The 20,038-nt window shown below is 41.9% G+C and overlaps 3 protein-coding genes and 1 non-coding gene across 4 annotated transcripts; 3 read left to right on the top strand and 1 right to left on the bottom strand.

Moving 5' to 3' along the window:
* The first annotated feature begins 4,626 nt into the window (after positions 1–4,626).
* LOC124707994 (UDP-xylose transporter 3-like) lies at positions 4,627–7,873 on the top strand. Its single transcript, XM_047239682.1, has 8 exons — positions 4,627–4,720; positions 4,808–5,001; positions 5,596–5,780; positions 6,130–6,197; positions 6,271–6,403; positions 6,761–6,922; positions 7,004–7,264; positions 7,390–7,873. Exons 2-8 carry the CDS (start codon positions 4,878–4,880, stop codon positions 7,507–7,509), a joined length of 1,053 nt encoding a protein of 350 aa, XP_047095638.1. The 5' UTR covers positions 4,627–4,720; positions 4,808–4,877; the 3' UTR covers positions 7,510–7,873.
* A 1,335-nt stretch (positions 7,874–9,208) lies between these two features.
* Positions 9,209–9,369, top strand: LOC124650809. Its single transcript, XR_006987221.1, has one exon. It is a non-coding gene; the product is annotated as a U1 spliceosomal RNA (small nuclear RNA).
* Positions 9,370–9,704: 335 nt separating this feature from the next.
* LOC124647383 lies at positions 9,705–12,972 on the bottom strand. Its single transcript, XM_047187339.1, has 9 exons — positions 12,771–12,972; positions 12,626–12,688; positions 12,482–12,537; positions 11,770–11,863; positions 11,623–11,683; positions 10,708–10,789; positions 10,547–10,602; positions 10,311–10,374; positions 9,705–10,058 (listed from the first exon to the last, which is right to left on the bottom strand). Exons 1-9 carry the CDS (start codon positions 12,924–12,926, stop codon positions 9,995–9,997), a joined length of 696 nt encoding a protein of 231 aa, XP_047043295.1. The 5' UTR covers positions 12,927–12,972; the 3' UTR covers positions 9,705–9,994.
* Positions 12,973–16,041: 3,069 nt separating this feature from the next.
* LOC124647382 (5-amino-6-(5-phospho-D-ribitylamino)uracil phosphatase, chloroplastic) lies at positions 16,042–19,355 on the top strand. Its single transcript, XM_047187338.1, has 11 exons — positions 16,042–16,197; positions 16,293–16,385; positions 17,102–17,170; positions 17,275–17,379; positions 17,682–17,736; positions 17,812–17,885; positions 18,077–18,160; positions 18,246–18,386; positions 18,498–18,563; positions 18,661–18,770; positions 18,888–19,355. Exons 1-11 carry the CDS (start codon positions 16,093–16,095, stop codon positions 19,054–19,056), a joined length of 1,071 nt encoding a protein of 356 aa, XP_047043294.1. The 5' UTR covers positions 16,042–16,092; the 3' UTR covers positions 19,057–19,355.
* Positions 19,356–20,038: the final 683 nt, after the last annotated feature.

Here is a 20,038-nt window from a genome sequence, read left to right as displayed (position 1 = left end):
TTCGTTTTGGAAATACTATGGTTTTGAAAAAACGGAGCTCCCAAAGGTAGCATAAAGGCCGTTTAATTAGTAAAACTGAAACCTGCATAAATTATTCTCATGGAACACTTCTCATGCAACTTCAAAGGAAAAGACCGATTCCATTCAGTCCGACGTCATAAAATTTCTTGCAATTTTCTTGTGGTGCAAGTAAATAACTTCTATTTTGCAGTCTCCTGCTTTTATTTTCTTTTGTGATTGAGCGCGACATGACACCCAATTTTTCACACTAGCGTTTATGGAATTCTGCTGATCGAAGATGCCCCCAATAAAACATTTCGTGCAACCGATGCGTTCATATGTTTTGACTTTTGTCGGATCGATCATTCCATGACACCTGGTTATTAATACACTTCCTTTTTCATTTTTGCATATCTGGAATCATGATCAAAGAGGCCAGAACAAAAGGTTTTTTGATACTCGACAGGAGTGATACATGGATTTTACTCGCCACATCGCAAATTTGAATTTCAAAGTACAAACCTGTTTTTCCTTGGAAAAGAGAGAGTGTAGGAAGCCCCTAGTGGCCAAAAACAGCCGCGAAAATGTACCTCAAATATTCCCAAAGAAGTAAAGCTGTGTGAAAAAAGAGCAAAAGTATTAGCATCAAAGTCTCATATTTTGTCTGGAAATTTGCTTGAGCACATGGAAGCAGGCATTGCGCCCTGGTTGGACAGAGTATCAAGTACCAGAAAGCTAGGGCCGACGAGAATTTCACACTACCAAACCCACTTTTTTCTTTTCTTGATAAGTAGTAAAGCAAGTAATCGATTCGGAAAAGATTCTTTGATCCTTCACTTTGGTGGCGATGCTGGTAATGATAGTACTACTTGATCATTGATTAGTGCTTTCTGATGTGGTCTCCAAGTAAATGAGGCACATGATCGGCTCCGGCAGTATAACCCAGTAAGCATAAAACTAAGAAATATTAGCATTGGATCCGTGAGCCCCATAAGTACCATAGAATCTTCTTTAAGACCACGGTCCCGTGACAGAAACCCATGATGTACTGTTATACTACAAAATATAGATTTTGATATTGTAAAATATAACTAGATTTCAATATTTGACTAGCAACGGAGAGCTCCTAGATTTCGACACCGACCACCTCCTCCGTCCGGGTTTGAAACATGGATGCTCACCCAGTTTGTGAACTTTTTGATCTACGAAAAGTCATATTTCTAAATAAAACAAGATGTTTAACACCCTAAAGTACTTGCTGCGGAGTATGCCGTTGCAAAAATCACTGCCTAGAAGTGAACCAAACATAGCTTAATTGGATGGTTAGTGGGTTGTTATATCTCCAACTCGTTTCAGACAACCTTCAAATTTGACGCCATGTTTGTTCTCCAGCAACCGCCCCGTTCACAAACCATGCCAGTGCCATCTTCTACCGGGATTCGAGCCACGAGATGACATCTTTTTTGTTGATGTTTGTTTTGTTTTTTCGATAAAAGAAATATATTAATATCAATAGATACCAATTACACCCAGCCTCTGCAATGCTGTTTGTTTTGTAAAGTTTCTTTTGCGAATTAAAGAAAAAAATACAAAACGATTAGAATACAACATTTGTGATCTGTATAGAAACTAAATTTGAATTGGGAACTCGCGAATGGCATATGCCTACACTTAAAGTGAATGTTGCACTGACTTCAACCATACATACAGCATCTGCCTAAATTTCCTCCCTTTCATTTTCGTTATAGTTTGCTCATTGTTGGGCATGGTGACAGGGTCAACTAATCCACATGACCTTTTGATTTCTTCTAGTTGGTCGTTCCCTCTACTCTCCTCCCAGGCTCCCACCCACGCATGAGAAAAAAAAAGAGAAAGTGAGCTAACCAACCGGGCTACCTGCCAAACTTTTTGTTGGCTTGTGTTCCTCCATAATTAGACCCAACTCTCAAGCAACAGATATGGTGAAGCTCCCACCATAAATCTTCAGTACCATTAATTTGCTAAAAAAAATCTCTCTAAGAATCTGAATTCAATCAGTTTTAAACATGTGTAACGTGTCAAGAAACCACACTTTGCAGTTGTCTCTCCTTCCCGGAATATATATTATTTGTTTTGTTTGAAGTCAAACTTATTTAAATTTGATTAAACTCATAAAAAGCATATCGACATTTACAATACCACATGAATACACTCCACAAACATATTTCATAAATCATCCACTTATATTGGTTGGGTAATACTGATATGTTTTCTATCTATTTATTCAAACTAATAAAATAATTTTCAAGTAAGACAAGGTTAATACGATTTAAATTTGGGGAAGGGGGAATGCGTAACTTATTTACAACTAAATTCTAAAACGTACTATTTTCATTTCACAACACCGATCACAAACGCATGTCCAAGACTCAACTAATATTTGGTGAAGTTGGATTATGCTTTACTCTTATGGATAGACATTTTGCTGCTCAATATAATGGGATGAAGTATGATCATATTCCACCAAATATGTAATCCAATTTAGTGTGTTATATAGTGTAAATGTTACGAAATAACTTTTTAGGGTAACTTTTTAGGAAGAAGTGTTGTTTCCTGAAATAGATCCTCAAAAGCTCACTTTGCTGGTGATTTTGACAACAATAGTATTTTTGTGGATATTTTCCTAAATGAATGTCTTCTCTATTTATCACCGAGTGGCTAAAAACGGAATTATAAAGCCCTTGTATAAGTAGAGCGAGCAGATGGAGGCCAAGCTCAAGTATGGCCTTTATTTTAAAAAACTAAAATATTATTTTTACAAGGCTTCAAAAAATTCTGAAAATGTGGATGAATTCAATGATTTATCCTACAAGAATGCAAAATATCAATGCATGATTCCTTATATTTTAGGCTGCACTAAAATCACAAAATATGACAAATTTTATAATTTTGAAACATGCACTATTCACTATACGTTTTTGTCATTGTGTAGCCTAAAATACAAATTATTCCATATTGAGGATTTTGCATGCTTGTACTATACATAATTGGCTAAATTTAGGTTTTTATAGATTTTTTGAAATTTTGAAATATATTTCATTTTTTAAAATTAAAGGGTTCCCTAGAGCTCGGCATCCATTTGCAGTTTTTGTGCCTGTAGCCATTGTGTTTTTACTTTTATGCAAGGTGTGCTATGTAAGGTGTTGGGCTATAGCGGTAAGAGTGTAAGACAGACCCCTGCATAATTAATTGTAGTTGCACATAAACTATGTGGAAGCATTAAGTCAAACCAGGTTAAGTCATTTGGACAAAGAGTTACTATTGTATCCATACAATCTAGATGTGTTCAAGATGTATACACCGACCTCTTAAAATGTTTACTTTAGGTCGATTTTGAAACATATTAGTAGAAACTTATGAGTCATCCCGCACTAGGTATGAAGACCCCGGAAAGTCAACTATGATTAACAAGTCCGAAGACTCTTAAAATTTGGCTAAAGAGAAAACATTTCCATTTTTAAAAGTTAATTTATGGTTTCGGAGACACTTTACATTCCTCTATTTCTTTTGTCAAGCTTGAATGCATCAACGGCATGCCACCGACGGCTCCTACGTGTCATCATAGTCGGGATCTAGAAGAACCTCTTTGTATTTTTCTCTTTTTTGGATCTTTCTGTAAGAACGAAGTTTTATTATTATCTTCACTTTCCCGCAAAAGAATAAGAAAAATTGCCAAAATTCAAAAATGTCATCAATTCGTGTTTAATTTGAGATTAATGTGTATTGCAAAAAAAATCTAGAGTGGCAGTGTCTGCTCTATTTCTTATCGAGTGGCTAAACCAAAATTATAAAGCCCTGGTATAAGTAGTTATGTTTGTCTGGGAGCGAACAAATGGAGGCCAAGCTCCAAGGTGGCCTCTATTTTAAAAATTCAAATTCTTTTTAACAAGGCTTCAAAAAGTCTGAAAAATGTGGATGCATTCAATGATAAAAAAAAACCTAAATTTATTGAATGGATAATTAACTGTAGATAAGCTATGTGGAACCATTAGGTGAAATCAGTTTGAGTCATTTGGACAAAGAGTTACTATTGTCATTACAATCTTGATGTGTTTAAGATGTACACTGACCTCTTAAAACGTTTACTTTAGGTCTATTTTGAAACATATTGGTAGAAATTTATGGGCCATCATGCACTAGGTAATGAGAGGCCATGGAAAGTCAACATGATTAACAAGTCCAAAGACTTAAAATTTGGCTAACGAAAACACTTTTACATTTTTGAAAAGATAATTTCTGGTTTTGAAGAGGCTTTACATTCATCTGTCTCTTTTGTCAAGCTTGAATGCATTATCTTTTACTATAGAAGAAAAATTACAAAAATTCAACAAGAAAAAATTGGTCCCCATTTCAAAATTTTAACTAAAGCAAAATGGGTAGTACCCACTTGAGAGTTAGGAGTCAAAAGCTCCCATATGGCATACGAATACGATATGGCCAACCATATCTAATTGCCGCTGCCTTTTAATCACCAATCTCACCGACGAGGCGACCACCGATATAAAATACCTCGTCTCCCTCCCCGCCGCTGATTCGCAAGGCCACGCCAAGCCAGACGGAGCGCCACCGCGAGCCCCATCCTCGCACCGCCCACCGATCCCCTCCGCAGATCTCCCCGCCATTGCCCGCTCCCCGCCCAGATTCGCGCCCTCCTTGCGCAGATCCACCGACGCCGAGCGCGGTAGGTTCTGACCCCTCCCGGTCGTTTCTTGGTACCCGCTTATTGCTGCGATTGGCTGATCGAAATGGAAATCTCCCTCTCCTGCAGGTGCTGCCGGCGGCGTGGTCAGGCTGGTCTGATCAGGTGTGCTATTATTGTTTGGAGGGTGGCAGCGGAGATGGGTGTCGGAGGGGAGAAGTTCCAGCTGGGGACGGTGGGGGCGCTGGGCCTCTCTGTGGTCTCCTCCGTCTCCATTGTCATCTGCAACAAGGCCCTCATGAGCTCCCTCGGCTTCACCTTTGGTGTGAGATCTAACCGTTTCTTGCATCCTGGTTTTTTTGATTTTTTTTACGTGTACACCATTCTACTGTTTGGTGCTCTGCGATTTGCTAGATCTATGCGGCCACACTTTCTGTGTATTTATGTGGTAACTTTGGCAAAGGAGTGCTAATTGATTTTGATGTGCTTGATCACGGGATAGTGTGATTCATCCCAGCATAATGTAGAAATGAGGAGAGCATGACTGTAAAATGGTTGAGTGAGTTTGCTATCTTGGAACAAGCTTACCTACTGTGAAAGCTTTGGTTATTAGTCGTAGAGAACTAGGTCGTGTAGCATGTCCTGGTTGCTTGCTGCTTAGGTAGCTTGACAAATGGGAGTAGTATCCTTGTTTCTTTGTGCTGCAGCTGAACTTTCTCTGGATTGTATGTACATTTTCACCATTAAAAAACTTGTCAACTTTGACTTACGCTTTCATTTATGAATGTTGCCTTATTTTCCTTGTAGCTAGTGAGACTCTGTACCGAAAGCCGAATGGGAATTTGAGTTATTAATGAATTTGTCAGATCAATATAATTGTCTCTAGTGGTTGTATGACATGGAATTCTGTTTTGCAGCCACCACCTTGACGAGCTGGCATCTCCTAGTCACGTTCTGCTCACTGCATGTAGCATTGTGGATGAAGTTCTTCGAGCACAAAGCTTTTGATTCAAGAACTGTCATGGGGTTTGGAGTACTTAATGGCATCTCCATTGGGCTCCTCAATTTGAGTCTTGGTTTCAATTCTGTTGGTTTTTACCAGGTACACGATATGCAACCTTTCTAACATTGGTTCTTGTCAGGATTCCTAATTAATTCACTCCAGATGCACTTATTACGTGTGTTGTACAACAGTCCTACTAGTAGTTATCTTCGCAAGGTGGTACTACAGTAGTTACCTGGCGAGTTAGATTAGGAATGCAGGTTGAGATATCTTCTAACTGACGTACAGTACTATCTAAGTTATTATTGAAGAAACATTACCGAGAAGTCTTTGATTAATGATTTTGAGTTGCAACATTTTGTACACGCATTCATTGCTATTAATGTAAAGCTTCCTTCTGCACTAATCAATCCACCTAACTGATGTTGAAATGTCCTTCTATATCTAGATGACAAAGCTGGCCATTATCCCCTGCACTGTTATCTTGGAGACTCTTTTCTTCAGGAAGAAGTTCAGGTTTGTGTTTTATAAGTTGTGTGCATTATTCCGTACTATCTTCACCTAAACAATTTCTGACTTGAAACTGCAGCCGGACTATCCAGATCTCCCTTTCTGTGCTCCTTTTGGGTGTTGGTGTTGCAACTGTAACTGATCTGCAACTCAATGCCGTGGGATCCATACTGTCCTTGCTGGCAATTATCACGACCTGCATTGCTCAGATTGTATCCTTTGGTGTCAGCTTTTGCGTCTTCTTCCACAAATTGAAATTTCATTGCATCTTTTTTTTTGGTCAGTGGGTGGAATTTATATTTAGTTTTAAAATGAAAAAAGAGTGGAATTTGCATCCATGCCCACTCAGTTTCTGTAATATTATCTGCAAGACATTACACGATGACTGTTCCACTAGGAAACAAAGCTTGCTTATAACTACGTATTTTTTGATTTACCATTGGAACACAAGAATGGTCCACCTATTCATTGGTGCCCTGCCTACAGTGTCAGTACTCTGTAACACTTGTGCAGCGGTGCATTACTATTGTTTTTTTCATGTGGTTCTGTGGTCCTTAACCAGCTACCAGATGACAAACACAATTCAGAAGAAATTTAAGGTTTCTTCAACCCAGCTGCTGTACCAGTCTTGCCCTTACCAATCACTGACGCTGTTTCTTATTGGTCCGTTCCTTGATGGATTTTTGACTAACCAAAATGTCTTCGCTTTCAATTACACATCTCAAGTTGTGGTAAGTGGTGAAGAAGCTTTGGCAGACTTATTTTGATGTTGTTTTACTCTGATTCTGATTCTTTGTTTGTTCAATGTGCAGTTTTTCATTGTATTGTCATGTTTGATATCGGTCTCAGTTAACTTTAGCACATTTCTTGTGATCGGGAAGACGTCTCCTGTCACTTACCAAGTCCTGGGCCATCTTAAAACATGCCTAGTTCTGACCTTTGGTTACGTTTTGCTTCACGATCCATTTAGCTGGAGAAATATACTTGGCATCCTAATTGCTGTAGTTGGGATGGTACTATATTCATACTTCTGCTCAAAAGAGCCAAAAAATACTGAAGTCTCCCCACAGCAGGTACTTTCCTATACGAGTCCCATTTGCAGTAATTATTTGTAACATATAAAATCGGATCATTTGATTCCTTAGCTTCATGAATTACATCCTTGTTTGTAATTCCCCATTTGGACTTTTTATCGTAGACAAAAGAAGGCGACTCGGCACCTTTGATCTCAGACTCTCTGAGCAAAGTTGAAAACGGAGGCGATGATGATGAGCCTTTGAAGGTACCGATGTGGAGCTCCAAGTACTCAAGGGCGTGAGCATTTCTTGGTTTAGGCGGTGGATGGCATTATACAGGATTAAGTTTAGTAGGCAGATAGTAGGGTTGGAAGCCAACCCATAGCAATGAAGCAATGGACATTGCAGTTACAACTTTGCGTTTATTTAGCGGCCTTATCTACTAGCAGTAAAAGGATCTGGTTCTTTGGAGGATCTTACCTCCCAAGGTTGCAGATCTACCATGAAACTAGACAAGCAGCTATTGTATGATTGTATCTGGAAATGGGCCACACCTTCTCACTGTAACTTCATGTTGGGACATTAATCTACAGACAGATAGAATCCATTCTTTTTGTACCAAAGATCCTGAGAACCGGCGAAGTGTTTATAGGTTCAAGTTTGCAACTGTAAGTTCAGATTTACCTTGGACCCAATGATGCAAGTGTTATACATGTCAGTTGGAACAAAAAAAAAATGTCATTTTCTTTTAGTTTTCCATGTACCAACAGATTGTCCAAAAGAAAAGAAAAATACATACGCATTTCTTTGTGCCAAGAGGAGTGTCGCGCTGTATTTCAAGCAAATTTCATGTCTTCCCTTGTTTAGAGCATCTCCATCCCAAAGAGATTTGCGGTGCGCCGAATGTTTGACCGGCCCAGCCGCACGTTCTAAAGTCCTTACGCAATGTTGAGCCGCACCGGCGGCGGCGGCCAGGCTCCTCCGCCACGCCTTCACCTAACATGTTCGAGTTTGACTACGACGGCGACATGGAGGAGGACCCGGAGTTCGCGGCGATGAACGAACAGTTCACCGCCGACGCGTTGCGGGATGCGGCCGAGGAGGAGGCGGCTCACGCGGCCTTCGACGCGGAGCAGCAGCAGCGGTGGGAGGTGGCGGCCGCGGAGGACGACAACGATAGCGACTGGAGTGGCCTGGCTCGAAGGAGAAGGCATCGAAGCAGAGAGCCACCCTCGCGTCCTTCGTGACGCTGAAGAAGGCTGAGGATGACGCCAACAAGGTGCTGCGGCAGGTGCTCTGGAGGACGCGGTGGCCCACCGCGCGACCGCGCCGCGCATCGGAGGGAGCGGCGGGTGGCGGCAGCGGAGAAGCGAAAGAGGGATGGAAGCAACGACGGTGCAGGGCCGTCAAGTGCTCCGAGGGACGGCAAGTAGACTAGAGGCGACCACGTTGCCATTTTTCATTCAAACTTGTAAAATATAATTAGATTTAAATAAAAAAAATTATATTTTTTATTATGAAAATGTTTTGGGGTCTCGTTTGGGGGACGTTGCTGGATACAGACGCGCCCAAAAGCAGCACCACCCCGAAGCGCTCAATCCGAACGGTGTTTTTGGGACGTGACTAGCGAGAATTTTTTCCGGTATTTCTTCTGTATTTATTTTTTCAGAAGTTGGATGTGAAGAAAAATCTAGGCTGCATGAGAAAAAGAGAGACACGCGTAGGTTCCCTCAAGAGAAAAACGAGAGACACGAGTATGAAAAAGCAGGGCTTCAGGCGACGTTTTTGTATAGCACACAGCCCCTCATATTCCACAGCTTCTTTCAGGGCCCAAAACGAGACGTACCTAGAAGCCCACATACATCAAGTTATTTCGCCAGCCCAACACCGACTCGTGTGCACACGCAGCAGCAAGGGAACGTTTAGTCCCACCTCGGAAGTCGACGAAGATTTCCCCGTGAGCTCTCGCTATAAGAAGACGGTCAGGTGCTACGTTGTTCCATACTTACCTGGACGGGGTCGATGGGGGATCAAGAAGCCTCGTGGCCTAGGCTAGTGGCCCACATTGCACTTGGTGGGAGCGCTGGCTTACCATCTCCCCAAGTGGGAGAGTGGACGTCGTAATTTGTGCTAGAGGGGGTACGCGTTCGCGCGGCCCCTGCCAAATCTTGAAATTAAATTTTGGTCCCTGTGGGCTCTTACCATTGTAACCTTTTATGTTGTAGTCCTTGGATTGCAACACCCACTTTTTCGAATCTAGTCCTTGGATTACTCTAGTATTGGTGGAATCGTTGGTAAAACATTCATCTAGTCCTTGAATTGCTAGCATTGGCAGAGTCGTTAGTTCAACATTTTATCTAATTCTAGTCCCTGTATTACTCCAGTACTGGCGGAACGTTTGTCCATTAAGCAAGAACTATTGGGAGTTTCATAACCAAAAACTTGTATTATCCCATACATATTCAAATCACACCACTCACAGCCGACAAATCAAAACTGTAATGAGCTAGCAACTGCATATACTCCAGTTTGCCCACAGTTCTGTTACAAAGAGGAAGAATCTACAATTCGTCTCTCCTTCAACTTGATATATGTTAGTACATAACAGTTAATTTTGTTCAAGCACGGATAACAACTAATCAACTGGTTCTTCAGATGCACGCTCTTGTGTAGCAGGCAGAAACTGCAGGACCAAGAAATATGGCAGCGCTGAGTTTATAACTTCATTGTCGGTGTTTCCATCTGTGGGCAGATTAGTCGATAGGCCAACAGCCCCTTGTGGAAATATCACTCCACCTTTGCAATCCCTCCTTCAGGTAGGCTGCTATCAGAAACTGCTTCTCGCACAAACCTGCAAAGCAAAATGGCAGTGTCAATACATTATCAGTGGGTGCTTGAGTTCACACGAGCTAAGCATGCTGGATGCGGGGAACTGAACACATTGTCAAGCAGGCTAACTGTGGTGAGGTGTCAGCTGTCAACAACACAGTCGGATGTCATCGTTCCAATCTCTTCTGTTGTTTGCATTCATTTTGCAGTAAGAGCACATCATACATTATCAACCTATATCCTGAAACTAAACAAAAAAGGTGAATGGTTATACCTTGTCAACTTCTCTTGAGACGATTGCAAGACATAGATTGCAAGGACAAAGGAAAGAACGAGACCTGCATAACATAGTGAAAGGAATTAGAATCTGGAAATTACCACATTCTGCTCTATGAGCATAAATAGTATCATAGAAGATATGGTGTGGCATAAGGGGAAACTCCAATGGTAGTAAAATGGAAGTTGGCATGACGAAGCATATACACTTTTTGGTCTGGCCAATTAACTCACCAGATCCAAATAACATATAGAATCCTCCAGCAACATCTATCTCTGATTGCTCCTCCCTGTACACAAGAATTATTTTGTGCTACTGTCACGATACAGAGTTATCTCACACTAGTTCTTGGAAACGAAAATTTGACATTGCAAACTAGGCCAAGTTTTTTTACCATGTATAACTAACAAGGACATATTTTGGCCAGTTCTGTGGATCCCAGAAATGCTTCTTTATGTCAGGATGAAGTTCCAAAACTGCCCAATGAACACTCGGTTAGCAACTAGGCTACCCAATACAGAAAACTAAAGAAACATATTGTGAATGTACAGCATACTACACGGTAGAAACAAAAACATAAACTTTGATATAAGCTCCTCTATCCTAGAACTACGGATCAGCGAGACAAACAAAGAACAGAATAATCTCGTCAACGAATTGCTGCTAGCACAAGGAACACTTAGTTTTCTGGACGCAACAACTCTGAGGACACACGGAAAACTTAATGCAGAAGGCAATACGGATGCTATGCCTCTTAGCATTACAAACTTAGGATGAACAATTCATCGTGCATGTAGAGACATGGAGCTAGAACTCTAGAACGCCCCAGGCTGGGCCAACCAATCTTGGACTGAGGGGCCTAAACTTCTTCCCTTTTACTAAATTATCGAAGGAATTTCCTTGGGCTTTTGGTCCTAGGGCCAGGGCTGAACCCTGGTCCTGGATCCATCAACGGATACATAACGGGCAATGCTATGTGCGACATGCTACAACGTGGCTCCTGTTGCGGCGTCCACATCAAAGCGACCTCAGCGCGTGCGCACCCATCACAATTAACACATTTGCGCTGTGCAAATCGAACAGTGGAGAGCCAGTCATGTGACCCCACATGTTTGCACGAATTTTTTTCCCAGCACATAACATTACAACAGATGCTTGGAAGATGAACTGCCTAGAATAACATACTCCCTCCGATCCCATTTAATTGACTCGAACTTAGTACAAGTTTGTAATAAATCCGAGTCAATTAAAAGGGATCGGAGGGAGTACAAAAAGATATTCTGTGAGAACAGGTGATAACATTACATACAATGCTGAGGCATGTCCACCACTTTGGCCGTAACACCAAGTAAATCATTTCCAGTGTACTTCTGTATAATCAAAGGTAGATGCTTAAAGCACAAAGACATTATTCCGCTGGATACTGGATAAAATAACAGTTATACAATGGACTCACCAAATGAAAATCTATCAGTGGAACTTGAGAGCTTTTGCGGTTTATAACATACAGCCAAGGAAGATGGAACTTTTCGTGTCCAATCTGAAAGGTTCTGCATAGAAAGGATCAGGTAAGACAGGCATACCTTTGGAAACATATCATTTACAGAACTCAACTACATGCCATATCATTTATAAATTTTAGCAAGGACTGCATGGCAGTAACCTTACCAATTTCCTTTATTTCAATACTGTTGCAAACTTGCAACTAATTTCAATACGCTTTAACCAAGCAAGTAAAGTGACATGGCATAAATTTTGCATACCATGAAATCTTCTGAATTGCAGCATGTGTAAAAATGAAAAAAGAAGAATGTTTTTCGCCTCATTTACTCTTCAATAGTTTAGGAGTATTCATAGTAGTTATCACCAATTCACATTTGCAAAGTTAGAGCATTCATGATATGATCGTGTCAATTCAACATACAATTCACATTTGCACAATCAGATGGTCATGGCATGACTGTATGAATTATCTGCAGCAAACTGCATTATGAAGCCTACTCATAAATTACGGGTAGACAGCACAGAACATTCATCATTCATTCAGAGTGCATCCATAAACATCAGACTACAACTCACTCAAAATGTCATAGGGAAGCAGTGTAAGATAATTCGCAGAGGCATGCATAAGCTGGAGATGAGATCTAAGATAAAATAGAAAATCTCACATCTTATACGGATCCGCGCCAGTGAACCCCGTGGGCTTGGGGATCGGCATCAGCACCTGCAAGAACGAGAGGATTAAATCACCAACACACTCCACAGGCAAATCCCCAAAGATCGAGCACTAGACATGTTTCCAGAAACCCTACCTCCCGGTTGACCGCGAAGGACGGGCAGTGGCGGCCGATGACGTCGAACCACACCGACCTGGACTGCAAGGAAACCACACGGATCAGGACGAGGTAAAACGAGGGAGAATATCTCTGAGAAAGGGCATGGGGTCGATCTGATTACGCCGTGGTACTGGCCGGAGCGGAGCATGGGGACGATGTCGCCGGGGCGGTAGGCGGAGGCGGAGGGGAGGAAGTACGAGGAAATTAGCAGGAAGGGGAGGAAGAGTAGGAGGAGGCGGTGGTGGGCGGTGGTGCCTGGGCTCCGGCGAGTGGCCATGGTTGTCGCCGGAGTCGGCAGTGGGAGTGCAGACGGGGTACGAATGGAGTCCGTCAGATTCGGTGATGCTTCTTGGACTTTGACTAACCGATTTTAGCCCATTGTCCGGCCCAGTAACAACATGGTAAATTGGCCTTCGGACCCAGCTAACTGCGTATACAAAAATCAGAGGAAATTGCACCTAGCACCATATTTTGGAGCATGTTTTGCAAGGAACCACAGTCATAATTTGTCTTTGCACATAACACCATATTTTGGTGTAACCGTTGCACAAAACACTAAGTAGGATCTTTACTTCGTTTGATACATAATTAGTCACATAAGCTCACTGACAATACATACGTGGACTACGGCATGGACCCCGATTAGGACCTGCCCCATAACTCTTCCTACTGTTCGACCCCGCCGCCACCATCTCGGTCTCCGACCATCGTCGTCGCCTCCCTCCTCTGGAATGAATCCACTTTTTCATTCTCAATACTAGGGCCCACCCCTGGTCCAGGGGCAAAATGGTCGAGGGGGAGGTAGGTTCTCTGGCGCAGGCGACGATGGTGGTGGCAACCATGCTGCGACGCCTAGATGGCCGCCTCGAGGCCAATCCATCGGGCGCGCGTCCGTGGCGAGCCGTAGGGAAGGTGTACCCTGAACACTCGTCTTTCGTTCGCACGTACTCCTCCTCCTTCACGGGCAGCGGTTGGTACGGCTCATAGGCCTCGTTGCTGACATCATCTCGTCGAGGCCCTCGAGGTGCACCTCGATCATCTACCACTGAGCGTCGTGCTTGGCCTCAAACCACCGGCTCCACATCGGGGAGTCGAAGGTGTACACCGGATCCCGCTGCAGATCCAGCGGGAGGTGGGCTTGGCTGCGGAGGATCTCCGGGCGGCACCCGGAGCCACACAACAGGATGGCCGACACCGGCACCCGTGCCTGGTTATTAAGATCAGCTAGCGCGTGTGCGTGGGGACGATAAGTGATTGGAGCGCGACCGCGATCTTCATTTATTAAAACCAGACGGCGTTTGTACGTGCGTGTGGGCCCGCGTCTCCTCATCTCCCTCGACCAATAATGGGCGGACTCGGGGATTTTCCGAGGCATACACGTTGCCGTCCGCGGGCAGCACATAACCAACCTATGGGCCTAATTGTGTGTCAAATGAGCTAATATCCCTATTTAGTGTTTTGTGCAACAATTACAACAAAGTATGATGTTATGTGCAAAAACAAGATATGATTGTAGTTCTATGCAAAACATTCGCTAACATATGGTTATGTGCAATTTCCTTCAAAAATCACGATTCATGCCTCTTTTATTTACAGGATTTTTGCCAGGCACTTTCCGATTTTCATGGCAATTTTAGAGGACTAGAATTCTTACAAATGTTTCCTACCGATTTGTGGTTTAATTAAATCATATAGGATATTTGTAGTAAGGATTGTGTTCCACTACATGTCATAGGAAATTTTGCCTCGATCTCTTTGAAAAAATATTTTGTTTTCTATGCGATAAAATCAAACAAACCTGAATTTTCTAGAATTGGAATGCATTCTTAGAGTCACGAGGATCAAAGTGACCCTTACATTCTACATCCACGGGTCCAAGATAAATATATTAGACCCATCCTCGAAAATGTTTTAAAAAAATTAGGTAGTTTCGAGAAATAAACAAAAAATTGAACAAAATATATGTGTGGGGATGTATGTTTCTCCAACCACTTATCATGTATGCACCTATTGAATTCAACGCAATGAGTTCCACAAAATGTGTTTGTACCGTATAAATACTTATATGCAAAATAGTCCCCTACCGAGGGGTATACCTACCCACCCTAATCCAGTCTTTCATCAGCCTCATAGGGAATTTTTCACTACATGTCCAAACTAACTGTCCTCTCTGACTAACAAAAGTGTCCATCATCTTTTATCCCCAACCACGATCCACCCAATCCCCACAACCGTGGACTCTAGCCTCCTTCTCTGCTATGAGGACCCCCTTCACCACGCCTTTGCAGATAAGGTGGAAGCGAGCTTGGTGTCGCCCTGGGCTCACTCTGCGTCGGGTGCTTAGGCTCCATGGCTACCTTCATCGGGAGGGTCGACTCGCCCCTCCATCACAGCTGGCGCGAGCCAGAGCATGCTAGCCGCAAATATGGAAGATGGACGGCGCGCACTGACGGTCGAAGATGGAGGCTGGATCCCGCCTATCCTATTGACGCCAATGGTGGAAGATGCACGACCAGGGACAAGTCTTTTTATGTTTTTTTTTGTTGTTGATATGAACAATCAACCATGAACTGATCGCCGTCGTTGTTTTATTGAAGCGAACGGGCACCGCTCCCCTCTATCGCCCTATGACCGTGCGCAACTATCATCCTCTAAACATGTGCGCAATTATCACCATAGATAGAAAATCCTCGTTAATAATGCAAAATCAATAACTACACTCTTGGTTTCCTCACCAAATACTCACTCACTTCTATTTTTCATAAAGTCAAACTTACAAATTTTAATTATGTATAAAAATCACCATCTACATTATCAAAAGAACATAGTTTCTCAAAAACAAGTAAATATATTGTGAGGGAAGGAGTAGTTGCTACTATATGTTATAGGTGTTCAAACTTATAAGTGTTTCTCAAATAACAATAAATGTTTGATTAATAATAATATTGGAGTTACTTATATATTACCTTCTTTCTAAAGCTTAAGGCTTTTTTTTTAAAGTCAAACCAAGTAAAATTCGAAGAATCTATCAACAAATATGATATTTTGTAGACACCATATAAAAATATATTTCATTATCTATGTATTGATATTAATTTTTTATTTTACATGTTAATGATTTTGGATAAAAACTTGATCAAACTTAATATAGTTTGACTTAAAAAATATAAACCTTAAGCTTTAGAATAAAGTTAGTACATAGATACATTCTTTTCACAGATCGGATGTAGCTAGACAGACACACGTAGCAGTGACCAAATATCCTTGTTTCTCTTCTGTTTTCCAGCCAGAAAAATTGAAACCAAAACAGGCAGATACAACACACACTACTTGGGAAAAGAAAGGGAAAAAAGAGGTGTAAAGAAAAATCTAAAAATGAAACCCTCCCATTTCATCCCCATCTCCCTTACCTCCCTCTCTCCTCTTTCCCCCTTCCCATTTCCATGGAGTCGTGCAGCTTCCGCACCGCCACCTCTCCTTCGCCGTTCTCCTCGGCCCCGTCGTCCTCCTCCTCCCCTCGTGCGCCATGCCCCCATCTCCGATTCCCGGTAAGCAGCCCCCGCCTCCTGTAAGCCGATTTTTTTCTTATCTGTTCGCATCCTTTTCCTGATTTCCTTTGGGGTTTCTTTCCCTCTCCGCGCAGAGAGAAAGAAATGGGAGGCAGATGCGGATGCGGAGGAGGGCGTCGGGATTTGATGCCTTCCCGCCCCTCCCAGGCAAGGTCTTCGTCGAGGAGGTGAGAGTTTCTTGGTTTATTAAGAAAAAAATCATGGATTAATAAAACATACTTCGCGATTAGTATCTGTTTGGGTTCAAGAACCCTTACCTTCCCTAGGTGTAAATTTGCAACTAGATACGATTAGTGTTGAATTAGCTAAGTGCGTGCTCTGGGTTAACTTTTCAAGGACTTGCTGATTCTGCTCCAGGTTACTTATTGCTGACATATTTCTTTGGAGAAAGAAATAGTGTTAACTATATGGTTCTGGGGTTACTTTTAGTTTTCTTGCCTTAGTTGTAGCATTCTAGAATTGGAGTACGTAGCTTCTCAGATTTGTTCATTTCTTTTGTTTCAGTGCGTTAGTTTAGCCAGTTTCATCAAAATAGGTTAGTGGAGTTTGATGGCTGTATCGGTGAATTCTTTCTACCATGAGCTACATTATCATCATACAGTCAGTCAGGTGCTTCTTTAATTAAGTGATGCTTTCACTTGTTAGTTGTTCGATGGAGCAGATTACTGGGCACTAGCCTTGTTTTCGTCAAGTTCCTTGGTAATTGCATCGCTTGGACCGTCATCATTGTTGGAGCCATAATAGGCTATATAAGTTAAGACCGAGTCCTTCTCAAGCTAGTTTAATACCGGTTTACTAAATTACGAGTTCTGCAGGATTAGTGCTTCTTCTTTCAAATATTTTCCATTATTGATTCAAAACACTTGGATTTATTTTCTGTTAGACAATTGGAGCTGAATATGGGGAAGGCTTTGAGACATTTAGGATGGACGGACCACTCAATATCGATGTGGTAAGTATATATCGTCTACGATTATGCAATATCAGACTAAGTGCTATTAGCGACCTATCATTTTTCTATCATGTTACTCCTGTGCATAATCTTCTACCTTTCAGGATTATTTGAACGAAAAACTGCAAGAATGCTTCCTTCAAAGGATAAGGCATGCTATGAAGCCAGATGAAGCATTTGGGCTAATTTTCTCATGGGACAATGTTATTGTAAGTTGTCTTTTTATAGGGCAAAGTGAGTTGTTTGGGTTAGTGGTTAGTGACATTGTGTTTTAAAGGTTTCTTAGGAAAAACTTGCTCGTCTGCACTTATGAATTGCAGTAGTAGTCCAATCAAACTATAGCTTACCTTGTACATAATTCAACATTTTTTCTGGTTCAGTTGCATTACAAGATTCTTTGTCATGTAGTTTTACTTGCAGGTGCATCCTTGTATTGCATGTATATATTGCTTGTGCGCTGTCATTGCCTTACTGGTTGACTGACAATTGATGTTCTTCTTTGTTCTCCTAGGCTGACACGGACTCACTAAAGTTGGATGCTTGGAGACAGCTTGCTTTGGAAGAAGGTATTTGTTTGCTAAACCGACACATATTGTTATCTTACTTCATAAAAACCTATTAAAGTAATTTATCTTGCGCAGGGAAGGACATCCCTACTGCTGCTCACATCCAAAGGAGTATTCTTCATGGTGCTGCTGACCATGTCCTTAGAAAGGTGTGTGTGTGTGTGTGTGTGTGTGTGTTTTCAGTGGATGTATCTTTGAATGTTTATATTGAATTATTATAGTAGCAAAGAAAAACGTAAATTATTCACATTTTCTCTTTGGACACCTCTTTTTGTATCACCCCAATGACTTCACTTTTGCACTGCTACTTAAATCGTCAATTCCACTTGTACTTACCCAGGTTTTGTATTGGGCAAAAGAGGATGATCAAATGGATAGACTGAAGGCACGTCTTATAGAGCTGTACTATGAAAGTCTCTTCAAAGTAATTTTCCTCTCCTTCTTTCCATTGAGTATGGTTTTATTTACTTCATGATTGCCTCTGACAATTTGTTATTTGTGTCATTCAGCTTGATACACCAGTAGAAGGATTGAGAGAATGGTTGGATGCAGTTCGGACAGCAGGTATACCATGCGCTGTGGCATCGTCCCTGGATAGGAGATGCATGGTTGAAGCTTTGGATAGGATGTCACTAAGCAAATACTTCAAGGTTCTTATCTGATTTCACCCTTTTTAGTTTCCCAAGGTTTGATCTGAAAAATATGCTGCATAGGCATATGGTGAATATCACAAGTTCATTTTATTCCCTTGTCAACTACAGGCGATAGTGACCGATGAGGATGATATGGAGTCAATAGCACATAGATTTCTTTCAGCTGCTGTGAAGGTATGTTTCTGCTCTGCTACTAGTTGTTGATTGGTTGGGCTGAACTTTCAAGGAATATATTTTCTCACATGTCTGCAAATCTTTGTCTTCTTAACAGTTAGATCGGAAGCCCTCGAAATGCATAGTGTTTGAGGATGACCCCAGAGGCGTTACAGCTGCTCACAACTGCACTATGATGGCAGTTTCATTGATTGGTGCTCATCCTGCGTACGTAGTTGCCTTTCAAACTTTTTTCTTGGAGCAGTCGTATTATTCCACTCCTCACAAATACCCTGTTGAATAGCATAGCCTCCTCAGGTGGTAACTGTTTCTGTTGACATACAGGTATGAGCTGGAGCAAGCAGACCTTGCCGTCGCGAAATACAACGACCTCTCGGTGATCAACCTGAGAAGGCTGTTTGCACACAAGGGGATAAGCTTCATGGACATGCAGAAGCAGATAATCGAGAGGTCACCTCCCAAGAGGAAGCTGACCGTGGACACCATCTTCTGATTTACTCTTCTGCTCCGTTCTCCTCTCAGTTGGTTCTTGGATCGCCAGCCAGACGTCTGGTTGTTGCTCAGTGTATATAGTTGCATGTGAGTTAGGTAAGATAGCATTGATCTTAGCTGATCCTGTTGTGTTATGCTCGTTCAGAGATCTCTGAATGTAGTAGTAGTTTGTATCGAAATTACTGGAAGAAATGTACCGCTGTTACAACCGGTGCTATTGGTGCTGTAAGCTAGTGGCGTTATCGAATGTATTCAAGGGCTGAAGCTACATGATAATGGCTACTACACATTGTTTTGTTTTCTCGTGTGCCTAATGGAAAGAGCTGAATGAGTTAGCATATTGCTGATCTTAGTATTGCTAACACTGGTAGCAGGCTCCGCTTTTACAGACCTAGCAGACAGCCTGAACCACTGTTTTTGGGACACCGTAAACCGATGTTGATTACAACGGACCAAATACTTGAGCAAAAACGTGATGGCGACCACATTGGGATCTCTTATATACGGTATGCGTTTTTCTTTTTCTGCTAGGGAAAGTTCCATGATATAAGTTCTTTAATCTTTTAACAGAAGGGCCGTTCGGGATTTTCGCCCCATTAGTCTCATTCATGCGATTGCCCCATTAGTCTCGTTCATGTGATTGCTAATTATCTCTAAGATGATGGCCGACCACATATGAACAACCTTGCCTTCAATAAACTCAAAGTGCTTTCATAAAGAAGAGAAACATCCATGATAATTTTTTGTACGTGCGAATTTGGCTAGGAAATTGTACAAGATAAAGACGCCAACTCTTCTCTTCAAGCTTGATATCAAGAAAGCCTTTGACTCGGTTAGATGGGACTACTCGATGGACATGCTTCAACATTTCGGATTCCCAAGTAAATTTCGTGATTGGATTGCCGCCCTCCCATCCTCTTCTTCTTCAGGAGTTCTCCTCAATGGTATTGCCGGCGACCCAATTAAGCATGGTAGAGGGCTAA

The sequence above is a fragment of the Lolium rigidum genome, chromosome 4 (assembly GCF_022539505.1).
Source record: "Lolium rigidum isolate FL_2022 chromosome 4, APGP_CSIRO_Lrig_0.1, whole genome shotgun sequence".
NCBI lineage: Eukaryota > Viridiplantae > Streptophyta > Magnoliopsida > Poales > Poaceae > Lolium > Lolium rigidum.
Note: the sequence above shows the minus strand (reverse complement) of the source record. Positions and strands in the feature narration are given on the sequence as shown.